Source organism: Mauremys reevesii, linkage group 21 (assembly GCF_016161935.1).
Source record: "Mauremys reevesii isolate NIE-2019 linkage group 21, ASM1616193v1, whole genome shotgun sequence".
Taxonomy (NCBI): Eukaryota; Metazoa; Chordata; order Testudines; family Geoemydidae; genus Mauremys; species Mauremys reevesii.
The window spans coordinates 11,517,365-11,543,906 of record NC_052643.1 but is presented as its reverse complement, the minus strand read 5'-3'; the positions used below and the strand labels follow the sequence as shown (position 1 = coordinate 11,543,906).

At 54.0% G+C, this 26,542-nt stretch overlaps 1 protein-coding gene across 1 annotated transcript in view; it reads left to right on the top strand.

The window, feature by feature from the left end:
* Nucleotides 1-26,542, top strand: part of NOC2L (NOC2 like nucleolar associated transcriptional repressor) — an 80,911-nt gene that overhangs the window by 14,549 nt on the left and 39,820 nt on the right. Inside the window, exons 9-14 of the mRNA XM_039509268.1 lie at nt 1,196-1,309; nt 2,102-2,290; nt 5,816-5,955; nt 15,580-15,691; nt 23,488-23,601; nt 24,035-24,136. Coding sequence (XP_039365202.1) covers nt 1,196-1,309; nt 2,102-2,290; nt 5,816-5,955; nt 15,580-15,691; nt 23,488-23,601; nt 24,035-24,136 — 771 coding nt within the window. The remainder of the gene's footprint in view (nt 1-1,195; nt 1,310-2,101; nt 2,291-5,815; nt 5,956-15,579; nt 15,692-23,487; nt 23,602-24,034; nt 24,137-26,542) is intronic.

Here is a 26,542-nt window from a genome sequence, read left to right as displayed (position 1 = left end):
TTGTGCAGTGACTTAGTCACAACTGCTGAGTGTGAGACACACAAAGCGGGAGGAGTTGGTGGTGTGTGGGCAAAAGGGCAACGGGACTGTTAAATCAGAGAGGTGTGACAGTGCGGCAGGCGAGCCGAGCTGGAGACACATATGGCCGGTGATGTCTGTGGTGCTGCATGCTGAGATAAGGGTAATTTAAATCGCTTGTTTCAAGACCTCTCACTAGCACTGTCAGGGAGGAATTTTCTGTTCTGCACAATTGATCAGGTTCTGCAGGGGATTTTTTGCCTCTCTGAGCTGCTGTGAGAGACAGGATACTTACAATTGTGTGTTCTGGAGGCCTCAACCATGATCACATGTACCGGATGCTTAATTAGAGAGAATCCCTGCCCCAAAGAGCTTGCAATCAAACTAAACTAGATCATTTCCATTTGACAGATGGGGAGCACAGATCCTAAGATTAAATGACTTGCCCCAGGGAGTCTGGCAGAGACAGGAATTGAGTTCAGGTCTCTTGAGTTCTGGTCCAGTGCCCTTAGCCACATCCTGCATCTCAGTACTGGCCCTTGATAAGCCAGTGATCTGAGGTAGTACAGCAAAATCCTGCCTCAGAAGCCTCTGTATTGTGTGTTGGGCACCTGTCTGTTCGTTAAGGCCAGGGAGGGGATTGAGACGTGGTCGGAGAGCATTTGCTTTCCAGGAACCACAGTCCGGTTGGCTCTGGCCTTGTGTTGGGTGTGCTCTGTGTAAAGTGACATGACAAGCAGATGACTTCCTTCTCACGGGGTTGGCAGAGTGCTGTGCGACACAGAGAGCTGCTTGTAGCTGGAAGAGAGGCTCCTCGTTTGGTCAGGAAATGCCTGGGGGGGAGTTGAGTTAAACTTCAAATGTAGGTGCCTAAATCTAGGCATTGAAGTCCACGTGAAGGCCCCCACGTCAGAGTGGCCTGACTTTCAGTGGTGCTGAGCACGTTAGCAGACAGGTGTGTGTGATGATGTTGATCTTGGCGCGTAATGTGGAGGTGGCTTATGGCCAGTCTGTGGGGATGGGATGGCTGCTAGTGCTGAGCTGACTGCTGCACAACCTGCCCTTCCCCTCTGTCTCTCTGAAACGAAGGGTCAGGGAAAGCTCTGGCCTCTCTGTTGATGGGACGGGATCCTGTCCTTCTGCTCACCTGGGCCTCTCTCCATCCTTTCCTCTTTAGCAAGCCATCCGTCTGTGGAGCACGGGCGAAGAGACGGTGAGAGTGCTGGCCTTCCTGGTACTGAACAAGATCTGCCGCCATAAAAAGGAGCTGTACCTGAACCCCGTGCTCAAGGTAATGGCGGGGTGTGCTCTGATAATATAACAGTAATACCTAGCTGTTAACATCTGCAGATCTCCGGGTGCTTTGCAAAGGAGGCCAGACGCATTATCTCCATTTTGCAAATGGGAAACTGAGGCACTGGGCGGTAAAGTGAGTTGCCCAAGGTCACCCAGCAGGCCAGTGGCAGAGCTGAGAGTAGAAGCCAGGTCTCCGGAGTCCCAGCCCAGTGCACCATCTGCTAGGCCATGTGACCTACCTCTCTGTGTGCTGGGGCTATGCTGCTGCTCTGTCTCCGAGGGTATGTAGACACACAGGCATGCAAGTGTCCTAGGGCGTGGGCAGCAATGTAGGTGCCGAGCAGAGGCTGCGGGTGACATGTGCGGCTGCCTGCAGTCGGAAACCACTCTGCGCCCCCGGCAGCTGTGTGTGAAGGTCACGAGGCCATTGACCAGCTGAGTGAAGAGAGTTTGGTTTCCGCCAAACGTCCATGTCGCACAAAGCACCCCCACAGCTGACACTGTCTGTCTGTGCTGGGGAGACCCCAGTGTGAGCTCCCCTCTCACCTGAACGGCTCAGGCGTGAGGCTCGCTGGCAGGGGCACCATGAGGAGGCTTGCCCTGCCTATGGCGCGGCTAAGCAGAGGGCTTCAGTCGCCGCAGCACTCAGGCTGGCCTCTCTCTCGAGCACGGATGTGCTGGAAGCCAGGTGGTGCCGAGTTGTTGGCTGAGGGTTGTTGGAGGGCGCTCCTTCCCTGCCCGGATTTTCATTCTGACTCCTCGGTTCCTGCCTTGCCTCTTCCTGCAGCAAATGTACATCTCCTACGTGAAGAACTCCAGGTTCACCTCCCCCAACGTCCTCCCTTTGATCAACTTCATGCAGCGCACCCTGACGGAGATGTATGCCCTGGACACGCAGGTGTCTTACCAGCACGCCTTCATCTACATTCGCCAGCTCGCCATTCACCTGCGCAGCGCCATGACCCTGAAGAAGAAGGTAGGTTCCAAACCCCAGCTTGGGGAACGAAGTCCATGTGGGGAGCTTTGCAAGCTGACGTTACGTACCCCCGGTGTCGGCTTTAACTCAGGTTGATGTGTGGCCTTGTGCATGGTGAAACGGGAAAAAATCCCGGTCCCTGCTTCCGTGCTGCTGGTCGCGACAGTTTGGAGACGTGCTCAGTGAAGGGAGCGGATTGTCCTGTTGGAGCATTGTGGCTGAAACGCCTGTTCACCCTGGAGCCTCAAGATGGACCCTGAGCAAAGGCATCTCGTTTCTTTAGGCAAGCTGTGCTCCAGGCCCGGCACCGGGAAGGGGGTGGGAGGCTGTGTAGATGAGACCTTTAAAACCAGGGTCATTCTGCTCAGCATAGAGCTTTAAAGATCTCTGAGTAGGAGTTTGCCCCAGCATCCTCTTCCCGCTCGGTATGCCCCACTCCAGACTGCTGGGAAGTTGTGCATCTGCCTAGCCTGTTCCAGCCCAGTCCAGCAAGATGTGACTTGCCCGTGTGTGTTTTGCAAAGTGCTTCAGTCTCTTTGGGGTTGAATGGCCTTGTGTAAATGGAGACAGGATCTCGATTCTCTCTCTGAGAGAGACTCCCTACCGGCACTGGGGAAGCTTGGAGTTCTTAGGGGGTGGGTGGATGATTTACTTCATGATCTGGTGTCATTCCCAGGAAATGCCTTCCATGGAGCCTCTGATGCTGTGTCTGGGAGAGCCCATAGGTGCTGGAACTAGGGGCGCAGGGGGTGCTTCTGCACCCCCTGGCTTGAAATGATTTCCATTATATACAAGATTTACAGTTTGATGCAACGGCTCTCAGCACCCCCACTATACAAATTATTCCAGCACCCTTGGGAGAGCGCTGACTGGTGAGTGTTGGGGACCCCACTGGAGTACATGGAGGAAGTCAGCTGGCACGTGGGGGACATCCTTGCAGAATTCAGGGGAAGGTAGTGCCGGTGGGATTTCAGTAGCATTGGGCTTGGTAGGCACTTGTTCCACAAAACAGGCAGACGAGTCAAAAGGGGACCAGCCTGTTTTGTGATGCACTAAGGAGCCAGCTGGTGGCTGTTCTGCCAAAGGAAAGAGGGACCCGGAGTTCTGCCAGCTGCTCATGGGAGGATAAATGCTTCCGTTTGTGTCGCTGTTTGGGTTTTGTAGCAAGGAGGTGGAGAGCAAATACTGGCAAGGTAGTTCTCTCTTCCCAAGCTATGTAGATCCTGGCAGATGTTCTCTGTCTCTCACCCTGGGCATCTCTCCCCTTCACCCTCCCATGTGTGTGAAATTAACATTTTGGGTGCTTAGCAAAACCCAGAGCAAGGAAGATTATAAACCACCCATTATTTGTGGCTCTTTCCAACTGCGGTGTCTGCCTGGCGCGTCTCCCCATCAGCCTGTGTCACCTGCCCAGGCCATTTCTGTTGTTTCATTGAGGCAAGCAGCTAAGTCCCTCTGAAGCTGGCCTGATCTGGGCCACGTCCAGTCTGACTTGCCTACGCTGTCAGGTTGCTAATCCCGTCCTTACCCGGGTTTGAGAAAACAAACCCTTGCGGATTAGTGGTTCGGTTGCTCCCGTGCAATACAAGATTGGTTACCATTAAATCTCCTAGATGCTCAGACATAGGGATAAACCCAGCCGAGATAAGTAAAGTCTGGGCCCGTGCATATGGCCCTAATTGGATTGTATTGGCTTCCTACACCTTCAGCCCTGGATCAGACAGTCCCCCAATCCGGTTGGTTTCCCAGCGGGGATGGAGGGAGAGATTAAATTACAGCGGCACGCCCGGTATGCCCAAATCCCAACAACAAGTCAATTAGTGTGAAATGAGCACCGGGTGCTTGCAGAAGCCATCGGCTGGCCTTGCCGCACGGACGGGAGTGCGACCTGAGCGAAGGGGGGAATGTTCACCTAAGGTGCTGGGCTTGTGTGTAATTCAGGAATGCTTCAAGCAGGCAGTTCACTGTCCACTCCATGCACACCCTGCTCAAGCACACACAAGAGGAGATGAGCCGTAGTCATCGGAGTTTGTCCCCGTTAGCTGGCAAATGAACGAAACTCATTTGGTGAGAGGAATTTGGAGCCAAAGGCCCCTTGCTAGGAGCAGCTGTGGAAGCTGCCAGCAGCTGGGATTTTTTTTCCGAACTCTGAGCTTCTTGGGTCTGCAGCCTCTGGCTGAGAAGTCCCCAGAGAACTGGCTTCCACATGGACTTTATCTGGTGCTTCTGGCTGGGTGGGAAATACCGGCTGGGAATAGCTCTTTCACGGAGGGTTTTTATTTTTTCTGGTGTCCCGGGCTGCTCAGAACCAGGCAGGGACGGGAGGCACTTCCCAAGTTTATTTTGAAACTAGAAAAAACACCTGACTCTTGGGCAGAGGCTTGGGCTGGTCTTTGCAATACCACTTGGGCAGGCTGAGCCAGCCTGGGTGATGTGGGACTGCAGCGGCACTGCATGTGTTAAGTGGCCTCTTGTGGTCTGTCTGGTAACTAGGAAGGCGGCACTTGGGAGACGTGCAGGCTGGACCTAGAAATAAAGCTGAAAGCTCGCCCTGGGCCCTGCTTTTCTGTGTTTCCCTCGGCTCTGTAAGAGGAACCCGCTATTGGGGTGTCCCCTTGTAATTGGGTCTGTAAACTCCTGGGAGGTGGGTGTGCTGGACGGGCTGGTCATGGCAGCGTGAAGCTCTCTTTGATGGTGAGGGCACGTCGGCATATCTTCAAAATAAATAGCAGTAACGCTCCCCGAGGCGCTGAAGTGCTGCCCGTCCTCGTGGTATCTGAGCGATGGAGGTTCTCTTTCAATATTGCGATTGAAGGAAGAATCAGAGCCCCCTAGTGGCAGCAGCTGGGCCCTGTGTCCTGCTTTGCCTGGGGAAGTGAGATCATAGTGGTTCTGCAGGTCACTTTGTAGGGGAGGTGGGTTCAGCGGGAACCTTAGAGGACAGTTGCTGGGGGAAGCTGGTTCTGCTCTGTACCTTTTTTGGAGGTTCATTTTTCTTCCCTCCAGTGTGCGTGGACCAGGAAGGGGGTCAGCTCAGTTGCAGAAGAAGGATCTCCCAGCTTGGCTGCCCATGGGAGATCAGGGTTTGTCTCTGTTAGCCCGTGGACGGGGAAGGCCCATACACAGCGTGGCCCTGCCCCTCCGTATGCTGTGGGCTGAGATGTTAAGGAGACAGAGCTCCACTTGTGAAGCATCGCTGCAGATAAATGACACCAGGAACAACACACCTAGGGCAGTACTTAGCATTTCCAAAGTACCATGTAAACCTCTAACCACCCCGTCCTCCTGAATCTGGACTAGCGCCTTAACAGCACAGCCCCGCTTCTTCCCAGTGTAATGTAACTAGTCGCGGCCAGAACCAGGGTTAGAATGCAAGTGTCCTCGGTTCCCAGTTGTGCGCTCCTTCCACTAGACCGCACTGCCTCTAGAATACAAAGGATCTATAGAAAGTAGATTCAGCTCCTGTCTCAGCCATTCGTTTGCCAAGCGTGTGTGCCTTTCTTTTTTTTTTTTTTTTTTTTGTAGGAGAACTACCAGTCTGTTTACAACTGGCAGTACATCCACTGCCTGTACTTGTGGTGTCGGGTCCTGAGTACCATCTACCCCAGCGAGATCATGGAGCCGTTAATTTACCCTCTGACCCAGGTCATCATTGGCTGCATTAAGTAAGTAGGCCTGGATAGTTATCCCCCCCACCCTTATAAAACATTTGGCGCTGATTTCCCATCTGACAGATGAGGGCCATATAGTCACATAGGGGATGGGCAGGAGGGTGTATATAGATTTTAATCCTTTCTTGTAGGGGACTGTCCTATTGCATACTGGAGGGCTGCTCTCGTGAGCTGTGATTTATAGAAATCACTTGCTGCCATGCTGCTTGAACTTACTATGAGGCTTTATCAAGCTACTTTTGTGTCCATTAACTGAGCTCATTGGTACAACCACATCTGTGGCCAAATGGCTAAAGCACTGGACTGGGACTCAGGAGACCAGAGTTCTGTTCTGGGCTCAGCCACTGGTTTGCTGGGGGATCTTGGGTAAGTCACTTCACCGCTCTGTGCCTTGGTTTCCCCATCTGTAAAATGGGCATAATAATTCCTCCTTTGTAAAGCATTTTGAGATCGTCTGACGCAAAGTGCTATCTATTAGTAGGTATTATTGTTAGTATTATTTATTAGGTTAGCAAGCAGCTTCAGGATGGGGGCAGGGGGAGGTGACATGTAGCAGACAGGGAGGATTGGGTGGCCCAAGTATTAGAGGCACTTTTTGGACCCGTTAATCAGAAGCACTTGCACAGTCGCTTCTTCGCTAGCCTCCAGAGAAATGCAGCCCCTCTGCTTTCAGACATACCCACGCACCTCTGCTGAGCCAGGCCTGGTCTGTGCTTGGCCTTAGCGCCAATCCGACAACCACCAGAACAGCTCTGCAAACACTTCAGTGCTGACAAGGAAACCTGTGACTTGCAGTGGCAGAGCCAGGGGGAGCATCTCCCCTTGGGGTTCACATTGGGGCACCTGTGGTCATCGCGGAATCCCAAGCCGTGACGGCGAACAGAACAGCTGATACCAGCACCACTGCACTTCCCGCCGAGCGCCTGCGTTCGTACACCTGGTGTGATTTCTCATTGGAAAAGAAACCAAAGCAGCCCAGTCCCTTATTGAAATGAGTAACCTGGGCCTTAGTCCAGCCTGCGTCTTTTTAACCTGAGCAGGGAGTGAGCAGGAATTTGGCTCTGTCCTGTTTTTGTAATGGGCTAGCCTGCGACCTGGAGCTTTGGGATCTCCTTTCACTTCTGGAAGTTACCTTTCCCTCTTCCCTTGTAAAACCGCCCCCACGCTACAGCAGGCTCTTGTGTGGATAGTTCTTACCCTTCCCCCGCCCTTATGGGCAGTGTAGCTTAGTGGATAGAGCGTTGGACCAGGGCTCGGAAGACCTGGGTTCTGTTCCTGGCTCTGCAACTTCCCTGCTGGGTGAGCTTGGGCAAGTTGCTTCCCCTCTCTGTGCCAGATGGGGGTCATGATACTGACCGTATGTGTCATGCGCTGAGACGCACTGGTGAAAAGCACAGTAGAAGAGCTGGGGGGTATTGCTGCTGCTGGTCTGTACTGTGGCATGTGTCTCTGGCAACCTGGAGCCCACTTCTGTAAGATCTCCTGTGCCTTTTGTGAGGTGCGCAGCACCTTCTGCTGCCATTGAAACCACTTGGCAGGCTGAGGCTCCACCTAGCGGCCAGCCTGCTAGACTGCGTTCCCTAACCCGAGCTCCCCACACCTCTGGCACTGCAGCAGCAGCTAACAATTGCAAGCCCCAGCTCTGTGCCCGATCTTGCTGGATCAGCAGAGATGCTTGTAGACAGGAAATTGAGGTAATCGAAACGGAGCTAGCTTGGTTTCTCCCTGCATCAGAGCCTCGGCAGGAAGGTGGAGGCAATGTTTGCCAAATAGTAGCTAGCAAAATCGATGGGGAAAGTTATTCTCTTGTCCAGCTTCTCGGAGAGGGCTGTAGACAATGGAGGGTAATGGGAATTGCATTTTCCCAGCATTATGTTGTGTTTGTGCTTTTCATACACCCCAGGCACGCTGCAAAGCAGTGTTAGTGCAGAGACTTCAGAAGCAGAAGGGAAAGTGCTTACGGGCTTACAGCAGCTCACACAGGGTCAGGCATTAGAGCCAGTTTCTGGGAGAAGAGGGCATTGTGTGGTGGCGGGAACAGCTGATGCCTTTAATTTCCACCAGAGCAGATGGACTCTTGGTGTCATGCCTTATCCGAAGGGTTCCTCTTTGAACAACATAATGTCCCCTTAATAGCATCAACGCTAGGTACATGCCGAAGTCCTGCTATGGGACGTAAGCCCTGGCTGCTACTGCCTCTCTAAGGATAATGTCTGTGCCCCGGCACTGCAGCTGTGCCGCTTCCTTCGAGGGAGGAGCCCGATAGAAGTCAGTGGGAGCCATTCCATTGACTTCTATGGGCGCTGATTGGATCAGGACCATAAACTCTATATTGTGGTCACATCATCCACTGCTGAAATGCAGCTGCTTCTGGGGTAGAACCCAGCAGCAGCATAAGAGCGCACAGCCACTTCAAACAGGACGCGGAGAGCACAGCCAACCCCTTGATGAGCCTGTTCCTTAGAACCATAGAGTTAGAAGAGACCGCAAGGGTCAGCTAGTCTAACCCCCTGCCCAGATGCAGGATTTGTTGCGTCTAAACCATCCAAGACCGATGGCTCTCCAGCCTCCTCCTGAATCTGAAACTCCTCTTATCTAGGCTCTGATTCTCTAGAGGTGTTGGATGTCCCTGAGCCATTTTGGGTGATTCCTTTCTTTGTACTGTCGCCTATTGAAAGGACAGTAGACTTGGAGGCAGCATAGTCTAATGACAGGGGTTAGCCGTGGTGTCTGGGTCTGATTGCGGTGCTGTCCCCTTTTCATGTGTAAAGAGTGTCCTGGGACCCTCGGGGTGCGTGAGAAGATAAGACCTCAGTTTTCTCTCTGCAGAAGAGTTCTGCCGGGAGCACAGTACCCCCTAGCTTGGGCAGTGGCCCTTTTTTTTTATTGACTTGAAGGAAAGATTGTCACTGACACAGCCCTTCCCGCAACACTGTGCCCTCATCCACTTACTGGCCCAGGCCCGGCTAGCGGAGATTATCGACCCTCGTGGCCTCGTTGCACTGAGAACTGTGTCCCACAAGTCAGCCTGTAGGCAAAAATCCAGTGCGGGAAATAAACACGTTAAAAACAACGCAGTGCCTGGGAGGGCTCATGCGTGGAAATGCGAACACGCTCTCTCGGCTGTCCCATTACAGGAATAAGCTTCTAGCACCCCTGCAGAAAGGGAGCAGGTGAATTGAGAGCCACGGGGTTTCTATACCCTGGCGTGGGGCCCTCTTGCTCTGATTGTCTGCATCTCGTGTGCTTGTGCGTCTTGAGGTGCAAACAGCTTCTTATTTATTTGCACGCCTTGTCCCGGGCAGAGCAGCGACAGCAGGAGGCAGCGTTGCTATGGCACTGGGTTTTTATTCCCAAAGGTGATATATCTCCTTTTATTTCCCTGGAGAAGAGAGAGCTATCCATGCGCAAACACCTGAATGGGTCCGTTCATCACCGCGTCTCAGAGCTGAGCTGCTGTCATAGGGGGATTGAAGCCTTGTTGACTTAGGAGCTTCTCAGTGTAATTAGCCTCTGATCTTTTTCTTTTATTTGCACACCAACGAAAAACCCGGTTGTGTGATGGGAGAACTTGGGGTGCATGGTGACTATTTGCCTACTTCCAGCAGACAGGCATAACGGGCCAAATTCAACCCTGATGCAACTCTGCTGATGTCAGAGGAGTCACACCAGCGATAGATTTGCCCCACTGCTTTTTGCAGTTCATCTGGGGATCTCTCTTAAATCTGAGCAGCTGTGAGTTCTGCAAGGTGGGGTAATCAGTTAACATTATTAGTATTTATTATGATGTAGTGGAGACTGCAGGGCCCAACTGAGATCGAGGCCCAGTTGTGCAAGGCACTGTACAGATATAAAATAGGAAACGGTTCCTGCCCTAAAGAGCTTACAGGGTAACCAGACAAGACAGACCCAGGGTGGGAGGAAGGAAGGATTGCCCTCCCCACAGAGAGATAAAATCATAGAATCTCAGGGTTGGAAGGGACCTCAGGAGGTATCTAGTCCAACCCCCTGCTCAAAACAGGACCAATCCCCAGATAGATTTTTACCCCAGTTCCTTAAATGACCCCCTCAAGGATCGAAAAGATGGAGTCACTGGCCTAAGGTCACACTGGGAATCAGTGGCAGAGTCATGAATCAAACCCAGATTCAACTACAGATAAGGTACATCTACCCTGGATGATGCTTTCAGCAGCCTATAGAGCACGTACGTGCATAGCCCAGCCTCCACGGATAGAAATCTCAGGGTAGCTGGTGAAGCACGGCTCAGACACGTGCGATGGGTGTGGGTATGAACGCGAGTACATAACCTACTCACCTAAGCCACGCTTCCCCGTCTACACTGCTCTTAGCAGCGTCGTGTGCTGCCGTTGGAGCCTTCCCCAGCCCCAGGGAAAGACTCCAGTGGCAGGGAAGGAGCCTTTCCCTGTTACCTCCCCTCTGCCAGAGCCTTTCACTTGCGCGACACTTTGCTGTGTGGACGCAACCTGCTACATGCTCTGTGCGCGTGGCCCACGCTGGTTAGCACTGTTGTAGCTGTAGGTAGGTACTTTCCTAACTGCTGTCTTGAGTGACTTCACTGTCGATATTTGGATTCTGTGGGTGTTTGGCAGCATCTGGGCTTGAAGAAGTTTGACCTCCTTCTCTCCCCCCCCCCCCCTTCTTTTCTGCTGAGAACTTTACGCCATCTCCCTCTCCTACCCTCCCAGTTTGGGAAGGAAAAATGTACTCTGTGCTTTGAAACTGCTGGCAATCATGGGCAGGTGATGCCTTTCTGAAACTGGTGATCTCTGAAATCCTGTGAGCGCTGTAACCAGATTCTCAGCTCTCCAATGCCACCCGGCTGGTCTCACAGCTCCCAGGGGTGATGAAGATAAACAGGTTTAAGTAATTGTCAGGATTCTCTTTACCTTCCCCTCCCCCACCATCCCCCCCCAAGTGTCCCATTGCTGTTGCAGTGTTTTAATTGTCCTGCAGACAAGCCTAGGCAGTTTTCCACCTGTCCGGGCAGATAAATCCGCTGTCTAGGGCCATAGAAAGGTGAATTTGGAAAGTCCCGGGGAGAGCAGCAAACAGAATTTGCTGGCATGTGTGATGTGCAGAGCCTCCTGGCGCATTGTGCAGCGAGCACGTAACGAGAGCAATGAGGGTTTGGGACTGCATCCGGAAATGGGCTTTGGGGTGGGGGGAGAGGTGGGAACAGATCCTGCGTTAGGTCCCTTGGTGAGCAAGCCAGTGGTACATCCAGGCCAGGGTGTAAGGGAGGACGGATGCTGTCAGCAAACCTGCGTGAAAGAGAGAGAACGCAGTGTGGTAAATCATGGGGTCTCATTCCTTAGTCCTCTTGCTGCCAGACTCAATCCTGCAGTTCCAGCTGCGGGGCAGAGGGCTTCTCCGGGGCCCCAGGTCATGGCTGCCTTTTTGGAACAGCGGTAGCAGCGCAGAAATGAAACCCAAGGATCCGTCGGGACCACAGCAGGGGGTACCGGTGAGACGTGCTTAAGAATCATAGAATATCAGGGTTGGAAGGGACCTCAGGAGGTATCTAGTCCAACCCCCTGCTCAAAGCAGGACCAATTGCCAGACAGATTTTTACCCCAGTTCCCTAAATGGCCCCCCTCAAGGATTGAACTCACAACGCTGGGTTTAGCAGGCCAATGCTCAAACCATTGAGCTATCCCAAGGGCCTGCAAAACATTCAGGAGGGACCAGGCTCCTGCATGCTTCTCTGTCTGCCCTCCCACCCCCTTCCTTATGGGTAACACACATACGCTGGTTGGATTCCCACGTGGGCCGTTGGGTTATTTCTTCTCACTGTAACTTGCCGTAGGCATCTTCAATCAGCATCTCAATCAGTGGAGAGATGCAGCTACTCAACATTGTATGTTTAGGGGTAGGGGCTCTCCAGGGAGTGGGGGATGGGAACGATGCAGTCCATTTAGCTTTCACAGGGTTTTGTATCTTTTACTCTCTCTCAAATGTAGGGCCAGATCCTCAGCTGGTGTAAGCTCGTTTGGTGGCACTTTGCCCCATTGCATCAGCTGAGGATCTGGCCTTAGGGTCTTTCAAAGAAGAGGATTGATTACACCTGCTCCCCTTTCCTTACACACTTGCTCCCAGGAGCATGAAATCGTGCTGGGGGAGTGCGCAGAGGAAAGCGTGAAGTTACATTCGCCCAAATGCTCATCAGCTCCTTGGGGTGGTGTTATTTTTAAAGCCATTGTACTGCAAGGAAAGCAGTTCAGTTATTGCCCATTTCTCCAGCCCTGGCTCTTTAGCGAATAAAACCTGGTCTTGTGGGGAAATGACACCCTATCAGTCTGGCGTTCTTCTGGGGAGAGTCGGTCTGTCGAGTTAGAGCCGCATTAAACCTTGCTCAGCCTGGGGAAAAGAAGGCTGCCAACGACACTGGTGATGGCTTAGATACACCTGAGCAGGTCCCTGTGCCACCTGGGTGCATCGGCTGAGCTAGCGCAGAGGGGAGTTTAACATGTTCGAAGGGCCATGATATACCCCCCCCCGAGTGGGCGCCACTAGCATCTGGGATGGATAGAGCGACAGAGTCCTGTGGCACCTTATAGACTGACAGACGTATTGGAGCATGAGCTTTCGTGGGTGAATACCCACTTCATCAGATGAATGGGGTAGTCGCTCTCGAAAGCTTATACTCCAATACGTCTGTTAGTCTATAAGGTGCCACAGGACTTTGTTGCTTTTTACAGATTCAGACTAACACGACTACCCATCTGATACTGGGATGGATAAGTATCTGGTGGCTGGGAGCAGGCGTCCTTGCAGGAGGCAGGGAGTACGCTGGCTGTCTTCACTCTGGTATTGTTCTGTGTTTGTCGTACTCAGCGTTGGGGGATCTGTGCTGCACCTCTCCTGAAACCTTAAATATGTTCTGATCTTGGTTCGGCTGGTTGTTCACGGGCGTATCTTGAAACTAGCGTAGCACGGGAGCAAATAAAATAATATCGAAAACGTGGAGAAAATAATTTCCTCCTGTTTTTTTTTCTTTTCCTTCTACCAGAAGGTGGCGCTTTCTTCCTGCAAAAGTGCTGGTGGACAGAGACAAATGGTGGAGGGCGGGGAGGGGGGGCAGTCAGTGTGCAGTTCCTTCCACTACACCACCTCATTACAGGAGGGGACTGGGGAGAAATTACCATCCGTCGAAGCCTTATTGCTCCAGGCGGGGACCAAGGCAGAATTTAAAATGTGCTTAAACAAGATAACTAGTAGCAGAGGGCTGCCTGGTAACATCAGAATTGGCTCCCTCATTTTTCTTATTCCCTCTCCCCACCCCGCCAGCCGCTCTCCGGTGTATAAAACACATTAAAAATGTATTTAGAAGGATGCATTGGAGAAATGGACCCAGCGCGGCTTGAACTTACACGTGATCGGGAGCAGATGGGATCCAGCGCAGGGAAAGCGGAGGGTTGGAGCGGGAGAGGCGATGCCGGCCCAGCTGCAAGGGGGGAGAGGACCTGGTCTGCTGGGGCATGCCATGGGATTGCCTACATCGCTTCCGCAAATAAAGAGCGAAAAGGGCGCAGTGGGTCTGGCTGGGCTGGGGATCTCCAGACACTGGAACACAGGGAGAAGTTTGCTCCATTGGAGCTCCTCCGATTCCTTCTGCTGTCTCAGGTGCCTCTTCCTGCCCTCCCCCCCTCTGCCCCAGTCATTTTGGGGTGCCCCCCCCATTTGTGTGCAGCTTTCAGCTTACCCTGGGACTGCCCAGTGCAACCTGCTTTGGGGCCCTTCCAGCACATTGAATAAACGCCAAGCTCCGCCAGGCTGTGCGTGTTAGAGGGCAGGAGCGCCCCCTTCCGTGGAGATGTCCTGGCATCTCGGGAACAGCCCGCCGCTTGGCTGGGCTTAGACGGACGTTGGAGGTGGCTTCCTGCAGCCTCCTCCGTCAGGCAGGTTGTGGCGACCCAGCAGTGTAACAGGAGTTGCAGCGAGTGAAAATAATCCTCAGGCTGTCAGTTTCCTGCTGTGCCACGCCCTGGGCCCCGCCTGCCCGGGAGGAGCTGGGCAGGCGTTCAGAGGTGGGGCAAGGTTAGGGAGCGCTCCCCTTCGCAATGGGAAGCATGAGCTGTAAACTCAGCAGCCTGTGCTAGACGCCTGGCTGGGCCTTCGAGGGACTAGCCAGACCTCCCCCACCCAGCGTAGTCTGGGGCCCTGCTGCGTTTCTCATTCCGCTTCCGTCCCAGCCATCGGGAGGTTAGGCTGATTGCTGCTCCGCGGAGCACTCTGAAATTAATGGCCTGGGTTTACAATAAATCTATACCTTTAACAGGTTTATCCCTCGATCAATTAATTCCTGAGGAAGGCTTTCGTCATCTCCAGCGGTGCCAGCATGCGGGTGCAAAGTAGATTTATTTCCATAATGGATCCAGTGATAATTATTTCACTATTTGGTGGAATGGGGGTGGGAAAGGGAGTGATTTATGTCACCCAGTGATGCAGATTCTCTCTGCTGCATTGCTCGGGGGTCTCTCGTTTGGGGGTTCGCTTCTCAGAAGCAAAGCTGTTCTCTGGGAACTGCATTAAAAAGCACCTTTCTTAGCGCTAAGAGCATCAGTATTAGGTGCAGTTCATAGCAAGTGACTTCCTCCATGGGGCTGGTGGATCAGAGGCCTCAGCCTAGTGATGAAAGCAGAGGGGGGCCTGGAGTCGGTTTCTTTATTCCTAGCTCTGCCCCCCCACGCATGTTGTGGGCTGAGTTGCGCCTCTTCTCTCTGGCCCCACCTATAAAATGGGGCTGAGATGAAGGTGCTGCATAAGCACTAATGAGTTACGAATTGAGATGGGCCAGAGAGAGATTGGGCCGTTACCTTCCTAGTTCAGTTTCCTTAGCCATAAGCCCTGCGCTGCCTCTATTGAGGCAGCCAAGGCTGGGACGGCTAATTATAACCCTGGCTTTTGTGATTGTAAATTACATGGCATGCACTTACCGATGCCAGCCTCAGCCCTTGTTTCCCCAGAGGTGGTGGGAGGACTCTGTCCTGGAATAGTAGTAGGTGATGGTAATAAGGGGGAATATTTCCCATAGTGCCCTGGTGGTCCATTGAGGAGCAGTATTGACTGGTTCTGAGCAGAGCCCTGAGTGTGCCTTTTCTACCTGTTCGGCTCTGGTTTGGTGGGCAGGGGGGAGAATGATGCTATTAGGGACGGCAGCAGCTGAAGAAGGTACATTGATAATGTGGGATTGCCGAGAACGGTGGCTTTCAACCCTTTTTCATGTGCGGACCCTAAAAAATTTCCAGTAACGGTGTGGACCCCTTTGGAAATCGTAGACATAGTCTGCAGACCCCCAGGGTCCACAGGCCACTGGTTGAAAACCACCAACCTAGAAGGAGGAAACTGAGGAGTTGGGATCCTGGTCGCAAGAACTCAGGGTGTTCAGATGAGTGAGGAGCTGAAATCCTTGTTATCTGCTGGCATAGCTCATGATATCAGGTCTCCCTCTATGGGCCAGCCTGAGCAGCTCGAACAGCCTCCTACTCAGAGCAAAAACAACTTGCCTTTTCAGCTCACGTGGGAGAGGCCTGTGTCTGTAGCCCTGAAGAGTGTAGGTTTGATTCCCCAGTAACCTTCCCTCTGTCTCCTCTCCAGGTTGGTGCCCACGGCTCGTTTCTACCCCCTGAGGATGCACTGCGTCAGGGCCCTCACGCTGCTCTCTGAGAACACCCGGACCTTCATCCCGGTTCTTCCCTTCATCCTGGAGGTAAATCAGTTCCTGTTCATCTAACAGCAACGAACAAAAGCTGTCTAAACACACACTCCCCCTGGCATCTGCAAACGGCTGCTAACGCTGCACACTTCCTCTGTTCCTTGCAACCCTGGCAAGCAGTGTCATATACCCTGGGTCCCATCGTTGATAAATAGGGTGGAGTTTTCACCATCTACGTTGCAGCTTAGGGGCTGCCTTGACTGTCAAGACCTGATGGGCACACAGCATCTCTGTGACAGCTTGCAAAGGGGAATGAGCCCTTCCCCAGACGATGCAGAGTTGGGGATGCACTGTACTGCCCAGCTTGCTGCTGCTCTGTGGGTAACACTGGGCCATCCTTGAGAAATTCTTATTGTTTCTCCCCTTTCCAGGGCATGTCCCCACCCCCACTGTTGTGTTTCTGAAAGGAATTATCTGTATTGAGGCTGTGAGTGTCCCATTCATAGATGATAAAACCAGAAGGGACCATTGTGACCGTTTAGTCTGACCTCCTGCATAGCATCGGCCTGAACTAATTCCTGTTTGAAACGGCCAGTGATGGAGAAATCCACCACAGTCCTTGATAAATGGTTCCAATGGTTAATTGTAGCCTGGTTCCACTGTTATAGCCCAGCACTGGACTTGCATCGTCTGGTCCGTCCAAGATGCCCCATCCAGCACGTTGGGAATAGAACTTCCTATCTCGAAGAGCAAGAGACAAATGTGCTTAAGTTGCAAAGCCTGGATCTGGGTTCCAGCTTTCCCAGACTGTGGGGTGGAAGGGTATATGGATTCAGGGGGTTGGCTTTTTCTTGGAGCCAGAATTGGGGTTGAAAGGCCAGGAGCTTATTGCTGAAATCCAGTTGCGCTTTTTATATTAAGGACACATTTATGCAAAGGCAGCAGAGAGTCCTGTGGCACCTTATAGACTAACAGACGTATTGGAGCATGAGCTTGCATGGGTGAATACCCACTTCGTCGGATGCTTGATTAATAGGTGTTTAACTGTTATAGGGTCCAGCAGATTAAGAGGTGGCTTATAACTACCTACAGCACCTTTGAGCTATGTGCTTATAACCATGTGTAATGTATTCTACTTGTGCTGGCTGTGGGTTTGCAACACGCCACTTGCACATTCACCCTTTGTGAGCTATTTAGAAATGTGTAATCTTAACATTAAGTGTGATCATTAGGCCACACCCCAGACACTTGGTGTGAACAATCGCTTGTGTCAGTGATGTTCCGTCTAAAAGTTAATATGCAGAATTCTGCTTCCTTCGCGTGTTTTTTTTTCTCAGCTGGGCATAGATATTGGCTTGTGACTAACCACGCTGGCCGCTAGATACCATTGGATGCAGCACAGGAATGCAACTGCAATGACAGTGAGCCCAAACTAACTGAAGGGAGAACTTGAGGTTGGGTAACTCTCGCATCTGCATTTAGCTACAAGAGGAGACGTCAGCTTTGTGCTCAGGGCCCTCTACGGACGAGGGCGGGTGGTGGCCTGGGGAGAGAGAAGCCTTTGTGTTAAGGCAGTTGAGAGCAGCGGTTCCACTGGGGGGGTGTCGATAGGCTCCTCTCTAGCTGCCTTTGGGTGGGCGCTCTGTGTGCATGCTGGGGCAGGACTGTCAGCCCTGGAGACTGAAGGCCACTGTCCACAGAATAGGCCCAACACAGGTCGTGTCAGGCCAAGCGTCTCCCATGTGCTGCCACAGCCTGGGGCTGCAGGGGCCACCTGGAGGTGTGGGAGGGGGCTTTGCTCTCCATGGTGCAGACAGGCCTTGGCATCTCCAGGCCGCTGCAAGGGGCCCAGATAGCACCAGCGTTGCGGGTGGTTTCTGTGGCGGTGACGTGGACTGAACCTGCCAGATTGCTTTCACCTAGGCCCACTGAACATCCCTCTGGTGGATGGCCATGGGTTTGGGATGCTACTGCCACAGGGTTTTCTTCCCAGTCCCCTGAGCCCAAGGAAGGATGTTATGGTGGTACAGGCACTGGAATGAACCTCGGGAGCCACGTTCGATTCCCGGCTCTGCTACGGACTCCCCATGCTGCATAATGTATCTATAACTCAGTACCCCCACCTGTAAAATGGGGGCCATAGTCCTGCCTTTTGTCTAGTTAGATTGTAAACTCTTAGGGGCAGGCTCACTGTGTGCGTACAGCCCCGAGCACGGCAGCGCCCGATCATGGTGGGGGCCTGGTCTCGGTGCGTACAGCCCCGAGCACGGCGGGGGCCTGGTCTCGGTTGGATTGCCTAGGCAATACCGTAATACCTATAATTAATGAGCCACCTATTCCTCAGTGAAAAAGAAGAAAACGTCCCGAGCAACCGCCCAAGAAGTTAAACTTCAAAAAAAGCCCGTTAGACCTAAAAGGCTGCTTAAAATAGCTGCCTGCAAGTGAAGTCTGTTCTTAGCTGCCGCCTTCCCTCCTGGGGTGGGGCGGGGCTGGCAAACGGTCAGCGCCTCACACCATCCCTCGCCCCGTTCCTAGCAAAAAGCGCCCCCTCCCTTCCCGCAGACCCAACGAACCGGCCCCTCGTCCCCCAAGCCTGGCTGCGCGCCGCCGCTGTGGAAGAGCGAACGAGTGAGCGGCGCTCCAGGGCTGGGGTGAGAGCCCTGGCGGTCAGCGCCCGAGGAGGAAGAGGGAGAGGCTGGAGAAGGATGAGGCTTTTCAAACAAACAAGCCCTGGGCTCGTTGCTAATCGAGTTCTGTTGAAGCAAAGGCTCTTGCGGTTTCATGTTGTTGTAAACGTCCTTCGCAAACCACATCCTCTCAGCCGGTGGAAACCAGGGCCGTTTATAACTCTGCTCCGGCCCCCCGCTTCCCTTGCCGCTCCCTGGCTCGGGTGGGCTGCTCGGTTCTTCGCCGCTTTCCTTCCTCTTGCCGCCTGTTCTTTGGAGCCGCTGCCAGCCCGGTGGCGCGATAGGGGCATCTCCCCTCGGCGCAACGTGGTGGTTTTTGCTTTTCTCGGGCTCTGGGAGATAGTGGTTCCCCCGTCCCCCCCCCGTGTCCTGTCTTCCCGTTCCCTCCCTCTTTCCCCCCCCGCCGCCGCCACCACCACTTCGGTGGCAAGCTCTGTATCAGGCCCTAGCCAGACGTTACCGCGCTGCACACTCAACTTCCTCCTGGCTTCCGCAAGCCTGCGACCACATCCGATGCTGGGGGGTGGGGGTGGGGGTGTGTGTATGCATGCACGCACTGCTCAGGCTCACCTCATCCAGGTGGGGGGTGTTATCTGTGTGCTTATTCAAAATGCTGCCTTTCCCGTGAAAACGTAAGGTGATTGAAATGCAGCAAACCTCTCTGATCTCCCAGCAGCCAGCCAGCACCCCCCTAGCATTGGCAAATAATGCATCAGGTACTCCATCGAGTCTCCAAGAACTGTCTTTTTAGTCTCTTCACACCTGGATACGCCTCTGTCCCTTGTCGTGGTAGTATCCGAGCACCATACGATCCCGAACACCTTTGCCTTCAGGACGCTTCCCATCCCTTGTGAGGTAGGGAGGTGTTATCCCTGTTGTACAGAGGGGGAAACTGAGGCACAGAGCTCTTAAGTGACTTGCCCAGGGTCACACCGGGTGGTTTGTGGCAGAGCTGGGAAATGAATCCAGATTTCCTGAGTTCCAATCCAGTTCCTTAGCAATGAGACCATCCTTTTAGGCCCTCAGCTTCACTCGTGACTTAGCTGGTCTGGTCTGGTCTGGCGTGAGGTCATGTGGGTGCCCCCTGCAAACCTCCAATCACACTCCAGAGTGCCAAGATCCATTTTAAGCCCAGCTTCCATAGCAGGGCAGGTAGGAGGGTCCCCGAGGGTCTGTAGATACCAAGGGCTAGCTCTGGAGTTCATGACTTCATTGTTTTGTGCCCACTCTCGCTATTGTGCTAGTGAACGCCCCCATGCATGGGCTTTGACGCTGCCTGTGCCTTTTGGAGCAGTTTCTGCATGGCACCAGAAATCAGATGCCCTGGAGCATGGTGTGTGCTGTTTTTTGGTGTTTTTGGTGAGAGGTGATAATGCTAATTTCCCCTGCATGCAATCAAGGAAATCCAGCAGTTGCTGCCTCCCCCCTCCTCCCCCGCCCCTGTCACCGCCAAGCCTTCCGGAGATGGCAGATTGAATGTTTGCACGATTCCTCTAGGCACAGGAATTCCCCAAGCCCCTGCCACTGTAAATGAGAGCTGGCTCCCTGATTCATCTTGACAAGAGCTGCTGCTCCCCGGTGCAGGCAACCAGACGGCTCCTCTCCATCTCTTCTCTCCAGGAGGGGGAGGGAGGGAAGCCTTCCAAAATTACCTCTTAGGGGAAAGGGCGGGGAGAAGAGGAATCTGAGAAGGAGGCTGGAGAGGGGGGCAGCTTTTTGGATTCTCCCCCCCCCCCGCCTTACAGGCCATGAGATCCCGATGCCTTTTTGGTGCTTCCCTTGTTTGGTGACAGGCGACAGTTTCTGCAGCGGGAGAATTGGCGGCTCAACCGCTGGAAGGCAGGTGTGGGTAAACAAGGTGGAAATCTCCCCGTGGGAAGTCTTGGTATGCCAATTTAAATGTAGCTGCTCCTCAGCGGGGGCAAGGGGGGGCGCCACGGACTAACCCTCACATGCTTAGAAAGGCAGGAGTTTTTTCACTCCGCTGCACCCGTCTCAGGTGTGCAATGTGCTGTGGTGGGAATCTCTGGGGCCTTCAGATGCCCTGCTGGTGGGTGTGGGGGAGAGGGGGTCGGTTCTCCGCAAGGATATCCAGTGGTGCAGGGGTCATTTGAGCAATGAGAACGCTGGGCATATGTGCAGCACTTCTCATCCATGGATCTTGAAGCGCTTCTCCAAAGATGTGGGCACCATTGTTGCTGCTCCGCAGCTAGGGAAACTGAGTCACAGAGAGGGGACATGCCTTGCCCGAGGTTACCCACGGAGGGTGCATGCTCCAGGTTTCCTGACTCCCTGTCCCTATCCGCTGCCAGCGTAGCAGCGTGCTAGGTGTCCTCTGGAATAAATTTGTCCTCAGTCCCGTTCCCGGCAGGCAGGTATCTGTTGCTGCAGCTGGCGTTTGTGGGCATACAGACAAAGTCCTTGCCCGGCGGAGATTATAACGGGAGAGGTGGTCGAGGGGGTGTGAGAGAGGCCCCCGCAGGAGCGTATGCTCCTGGAATGTGGCTTGGGGCTGGCCGGGGGGAGGGAGGGTGAGCCTTGTTCCGGGCAGCGGCCCGTAGGATGGCTGGCTGGAGTTAGCTGGCCTGTGCAGAGCCCAGAGGGGAAGGTAATGGGCGCTGGATGGGGTGGCAGGGATTGCTGTAAATTGGCTGCTGTGGGGTGGTGCTGGCAATGAGTACCGTATATATTTGTGTATAAGAGGGACCCTGTAGGTGTAGAAATGAGTGACCCTGTATATAAGCCAGATGGTCCACTCCTGCCGCCTTAGCTTGCCACGTCCTTTCCTCTGGCCAACAGATGTTATCCCGACTTCAGCCAGATTGTTCGCCTCTGAGTCTTCTGGCCCTCTAGTCCCCCCCCCCCTTGTGTTCTCTCCAGCCTGCCCCGGGGTGTCTACACTTCGCGCCCCCACCCCCCCAAACCCTGTCGCTAGCCTCTGTCCCTTCTCCTGGCCAATGCTCATATCGCCTCCCTGGCCCCTCCGGCGAGTACCTCAAAACGTCTGCTTACATTTCCCCCCTCGGCCGCCGGCATGTGCGGTCCCACAAAGCCCGACGCCTTCCGCTTCCACGCGTCTGACCGAGGGGATCGATACTGCTGTTTCGGCCAAAGAAATAATTGTGCATAACGAGGTTTGTAGCATCGATTCCCTGGAGAGGGGCTCTTTGTTTTCACAAGCCACCGAGCTCGGCCCTCCCTCCCTGATAACCTGGCCTGACAAATCAAATGCAAAGAATCGATCGCTGACCACGCGGTTTTCTGGCCTGGGGGCAGCTGTGTGACCTGGACCCTCTTGTTCCAGCACCCAGAGTCCTCTGCCCTCACTTGTAATGGTGCTTGGGTTTTGGGGCGTCCCTGGGGCGATGCACTCCCACGGCTGGGTGCAGAGCAGGAACAGTCAGAGGATGCATGGCACTTGAGTGCAGCCTCGGTGTGGTGTTTAAGAGGTAGGGAATCCCCAAGGCGGAGGAGAAGACCCTGCAGCAAAATATTCTGAGACTGCTAAATATGGGCACCTGAGCTGGATGGCTCCTGCCCTATCAGGCTGGGAGTGACTGAAAGTTACCACCCGTCGCCTGGCCTGGCTGAAATTAGACCTCTTGCCAAGGGACAAATATCCACCTCCCCAAACTCTCTCTCACTGGCTGACTCTGCAGAGGTGCCAAGGGTCCATGGGGGAGTGAGCTGCCGCCTTACTCCTGGGCGGAGCAGCTCTCAGGCAGGGCGGAGGCATGTGGCGGGTAACCAGGCACTACTGACCCCTGTCCCTGGGGGCTGACATCGGCCCCTTTCAATGGCACAACCCCGCCCCATAGAAGAACCCATGTACAGTGTGCTGAGCAGAATGTGGCTATCGGGACAGGGCAGTCCCCACCCAGCGCCTGCGCAGAGATGCAGAGACGATACCTGGGCCAGCTGTTCGGCTTCTAGTGGATTTCAGCTAGCAACAAAGTCTCATCTTGCTGAGCGTGACCTTTCCGGGAAGCTTAGAATAGAGATTCTTGTTGATCCCTCTTCCCCTCCTCCCGCAGAGCTGGGAAGCTCCTCCAGGTGGGCTTGGACCTTGATTACGGTGGCTAAAGTTGTACAGCTCTTCTCAGTTAAAAGCAAACGTCTGATGCCGCCGCAGACATCTGCCATTTTAAAAATGCCCCTCTTTTAAAACAATGGCCAAAGCCTGCTGTTCTGATGGTACGTGCTCGTGCACTGGGTTTTCCGGACGAGCTGCCAGAGACTGTGGCCACTGCTCTGTGCCCGGAAAGGGACAGGTTTTCCCCGTGTGTCTAACGGGTGGATCCAGATGGAGCCCTGGAGAATAATCTGCGCTTTCTCCCTTGTTTCAAGGCCAGGATGTGATGGACACAGCATCCTCTGCTGATGAAGGGTGGCTTGTGAAATGTGCCGACTGGTCTTTCTGCTCCTTAGGGAAAGTTGGGATGAAGTTTCAGTGGGGAAAAAATAGATGATAGACGTGGGCTCTCTGTTAATGAGCATGTGCTAATCGCAGCCCTGAGTCCTGCTGTCGGTAACGAAGCCCATTCATGTAAGGGACCTGGGAAGTATTCTTGGGCTGTGTTTTGTTTGACCTCGTAAGGCTCAGCTCTGCTCAGGAGCAAGCTTCTGATTTCCCGCGTCGCTGTGCAAGGTGGGGTTTCGTCCGACAGCATGTTTCTGTAGCATTTTTCACGTACAGGTCTCCAAAGCTTTCGCCAAAGGAGACGTTTGATCCCAGACTTGCTCTGCAATCTGCCAAGGACGTGAATCGGATACTTAGGAAGAAATGAAGGCTAGTGGTTAGAGCAAGGGAAGAGGGGGTGGGGGATTTAGGATTTCTGGGTTGTATTTGCAACTCTGCCACCGACTTCGTATGACCTTGGTTTAGTCACTTACTCTCTGCCCCAGTTTACCCATCTGTGCAGTGGTGGATAATCCTTCCCTGTTTTGGAGGAGCATCACCAGGCTTTGTCTGTAAAGCAGCTTACGCTCACCCAGGCTCAGCGCTGCGCTGTTGAAGGCAATGGGAGTTTTGCAAGTGACGTCAGCCAATCTAGGACCAGGCCTGTAGGCCTTTCAGCGAGGCTGTGGTCTTGTTAGTCTCTCTCTCTCTCTCTGCCCGCTGCGAGTTTTATCATCTTTACACCGGATTTTCTTCTGTTGCAGATTTTCCAGCAAGTGGATTTCAATAAGAAGCCAGGCCGCATGAGCGCCAAGCCCATTAACTTCGCTGTCGTCTTGAAGCTGTCCAATGCTAACCTGCAGGAGAAGGCTTTCCGGGTATGTGGAAACCCCTCCCCTGTCACGCGGAACCTGCCTACCACCCCAGGGTTCATGCTCTAACGCCCAGTACAGAGTGAGCGAAACAAATCCCTGGACAGCTCCTTTGAAGTCAGGACGGTTGCACCTTGGGGTGGATTTTGTAAGGGGTTAATTTCCCCATCTAGATGCCTCTACCTGGTTTAACTGGGGTGATGAAGGCACAAGAAGGCACACGCAGTGCATCCAGTGTCATCTCTTGGGGTGGCTTATTCTGTGGTCTGCATACTAAGAGATTTTCACATGGGCCCATCTCACATCCCAGCATCCCCATCGGTTTCTCCTCCATCCACAGGACCCTGAGTGGCCCAGAGCTCAGGACCCTGGCAGCGTGGAGGTAGTTTGGGATTTGGTTTTTATCTGATTTCTTTTTCCTTCCATCCTCCTTACCCAGGATGGCCTCATTGAGCAGCTGTATGACCTGATACTCGAATATCTCCACGGCCAAGCCCACAGCATCGGATTCCCAGAGCTGACCCTGCCAATTATCATTCAAGTAAGGCACTTTCCTGTGCCGGGGCATGCGAATTTGGGGCAGGCTTGAAACAGTGCTGGTAGCGGGTGGGAGGGGGTCTCTCTTTTCTCCCAGTGGTGACTTCCCTTGGCATTTCTCCAGATGTTTTTGGCCCTGGTTTCACTCGGGCTGTGGGCGGAGGGAAATCTCAAACCAGCAGGAGGATGAGGGTGGGCAAGGAAGTGGTTCTGTATTTCACTTCTCCCCTGGGAGACGTGGGAGTGGGACAAAGGGGCATCTAATTACTGCAGATGTGTCCTCGTGACTGATGACTGCAGGTTGGCTCTGGGCGCTGTAGCTCTGTCCAAATTGCAGCGTGTGGGTGCGCGTTTCCCAGAACAGGCGTGAGTTGGTAGCTGTGCCTCGCGAGGCGACGTGCTTCCCTGCCCCACAGCCCCTCACACGCCCACCGCAAGATGGGGCTCTCTCCTCCCTCCCTTCCCCTGAACCAGGGCTCTTCCCCTCCTTCACCCACCACAAAATAACACACACGCCCCTTTCCCCTCGCCCCCGCAGCAGGGCTTACTGTCCCTCCCCACGGCCACGAGGCAGTCGTCTTTCCTCGTCCCCTGGCAAGCAAGCCCTGCTTTGCTCCTCCATGCCCTCCGGCGCACTGCCCTGCCGTCTGATCAGTGTCGCCCGGGCGGGTTTGTATGTGTTCGCTGATACCCGGCGCAGCTGGGGGGCCGGGTGGCTTGTATTTAGGTAGCAGCGGGTCACTGGTTCTGAACAGTTAAATGGAGCTCCTAGCTCATAAACGTATCCCCCCGGGCTCCCTTTTTTAACTCCCTGTTGATGGGTGGCGTATGGGAACTGGCTTAGGTTTACTGCCCTCACGTTGCTCAGGACTGCTAGCATCTTTGCTCTGCTTAGACGCCATTGACTAGCGGGTGACCATGCACCTGGTTGCTCTGACGCCTCTGGCTGATCTGGCAGCGACTTCTCAGCGCGGGAACCGTTGGCCGTTTGGGAGGCGTATCTGCTCCTAGCTGCAGTGTTGCAGACCAGCACTTGCCCTGCACACGGTCGTGGGCTGGGTCGCGGCCCTGGCCTGGCCGCCCCTGGTGGACGCGAGGCGATGGGCTCTTCTGTGCTAGGAGCGCCGCTCCCGTGCTCACTCCAGTGTGTTCGTTTACTGATCAACAAGAGACACATGAAAAGTTTTGCTCCCTGCGTCGTTTCCAGCAGCGGCTGAGGGCATCAAAGCCATCGGGAGCTGGTGTTGTGGCGGGAATGGAGCGTGTCCTGTGTGTGCAGTGCGGTGCGACAAGCGCCCGAATAGAACAGCTGGAGTAAGATTTCCTGTGTGGCCACCGCTAACCACGGCCTTGGGGTGTCTGCTGGGCCCAGGCGGTGGGTTTTCATTCCCAAAAGCTGAGGCAGGGAGGCAGGCTGTGTCCCTGGGACACCTCCACTCGGTGATTGAAAATCCCTCCGTCCTGAGGCTTGGCGCTCACCTCCTCCTAATGCCTTGGCGCTGGGGTTGGATTCCTGCTGGCAGAGGGCGGGGTCCGTAGCTGCCGGTCCGTGGCTTTGGGAGACGCTCGGCTGAATCGACCCCAAACGGAACTTGACAGCCCAGAAAGCAGGAAGCGCGAGGGCAGATCAAAGAGAAGTGGAGCCAGCCGGATGGAGAGGGTTCAAAGGTTTCTCTTCTGCCCAGCGCCTCGGGAGTGACCGGGGGAGGCTGCTGGTTGGCAGTGAGGGTGAGGTGCCGGTCTGGCTGCCTCTGCGCACGCCCTGCTGTCTGGTTCTCAGACTAGAATCAGAACTGACTTGAGAGGAGGCTGCTTCTCCCCTCCCTAGCCCCCTGCCAGAGAGAAAGCACCAGACAGAATGGGCACGGGAAAAGAGGACAGCCACCAGAACGAGGGGCGGGGGACAGGCAGGGGAGGGCATCATCTGTGGCTAGGCAGAAGGGCAGGAACTGTGGATGGTCCTTGCCATGTGCCACTCCAGCTGCCTTCCTTTCTGCTCTGGCTTGCACGCTCTCCCTCCTTTGTTTTTGGGGTGGCGGGCTGGGGTTGGGGTTGGTTTGCCTGGAATACACAAGCCCAGCTGCTTCAGATCATTTATAGCTCCCTGCATCATTTCCAGTAAGGAGAATGGGGTTGGGTTTTTTTTTTTTGCTGTGGTCTCTGCTGGTGTAAACCATTGGTGTGGCAGGCTGACAGAATCAATCCTGCTAATCACAGGGCTGCTTAGCTGGGAGCTGGTGTGAGATGTCGTTTGTCTCTCACTCTCACACGCACCCCCTGGCTTCCCATATTCTGGGAAGATACAGTTGTGCGATTTGGCAAAGGGGAGACGTGCACACACACGTTCACCCACTCTCTCCCTCCTCGCTGTCTGCTCCAGCCTTCTGGGTTGTCTCTGTCTTTTAACGCA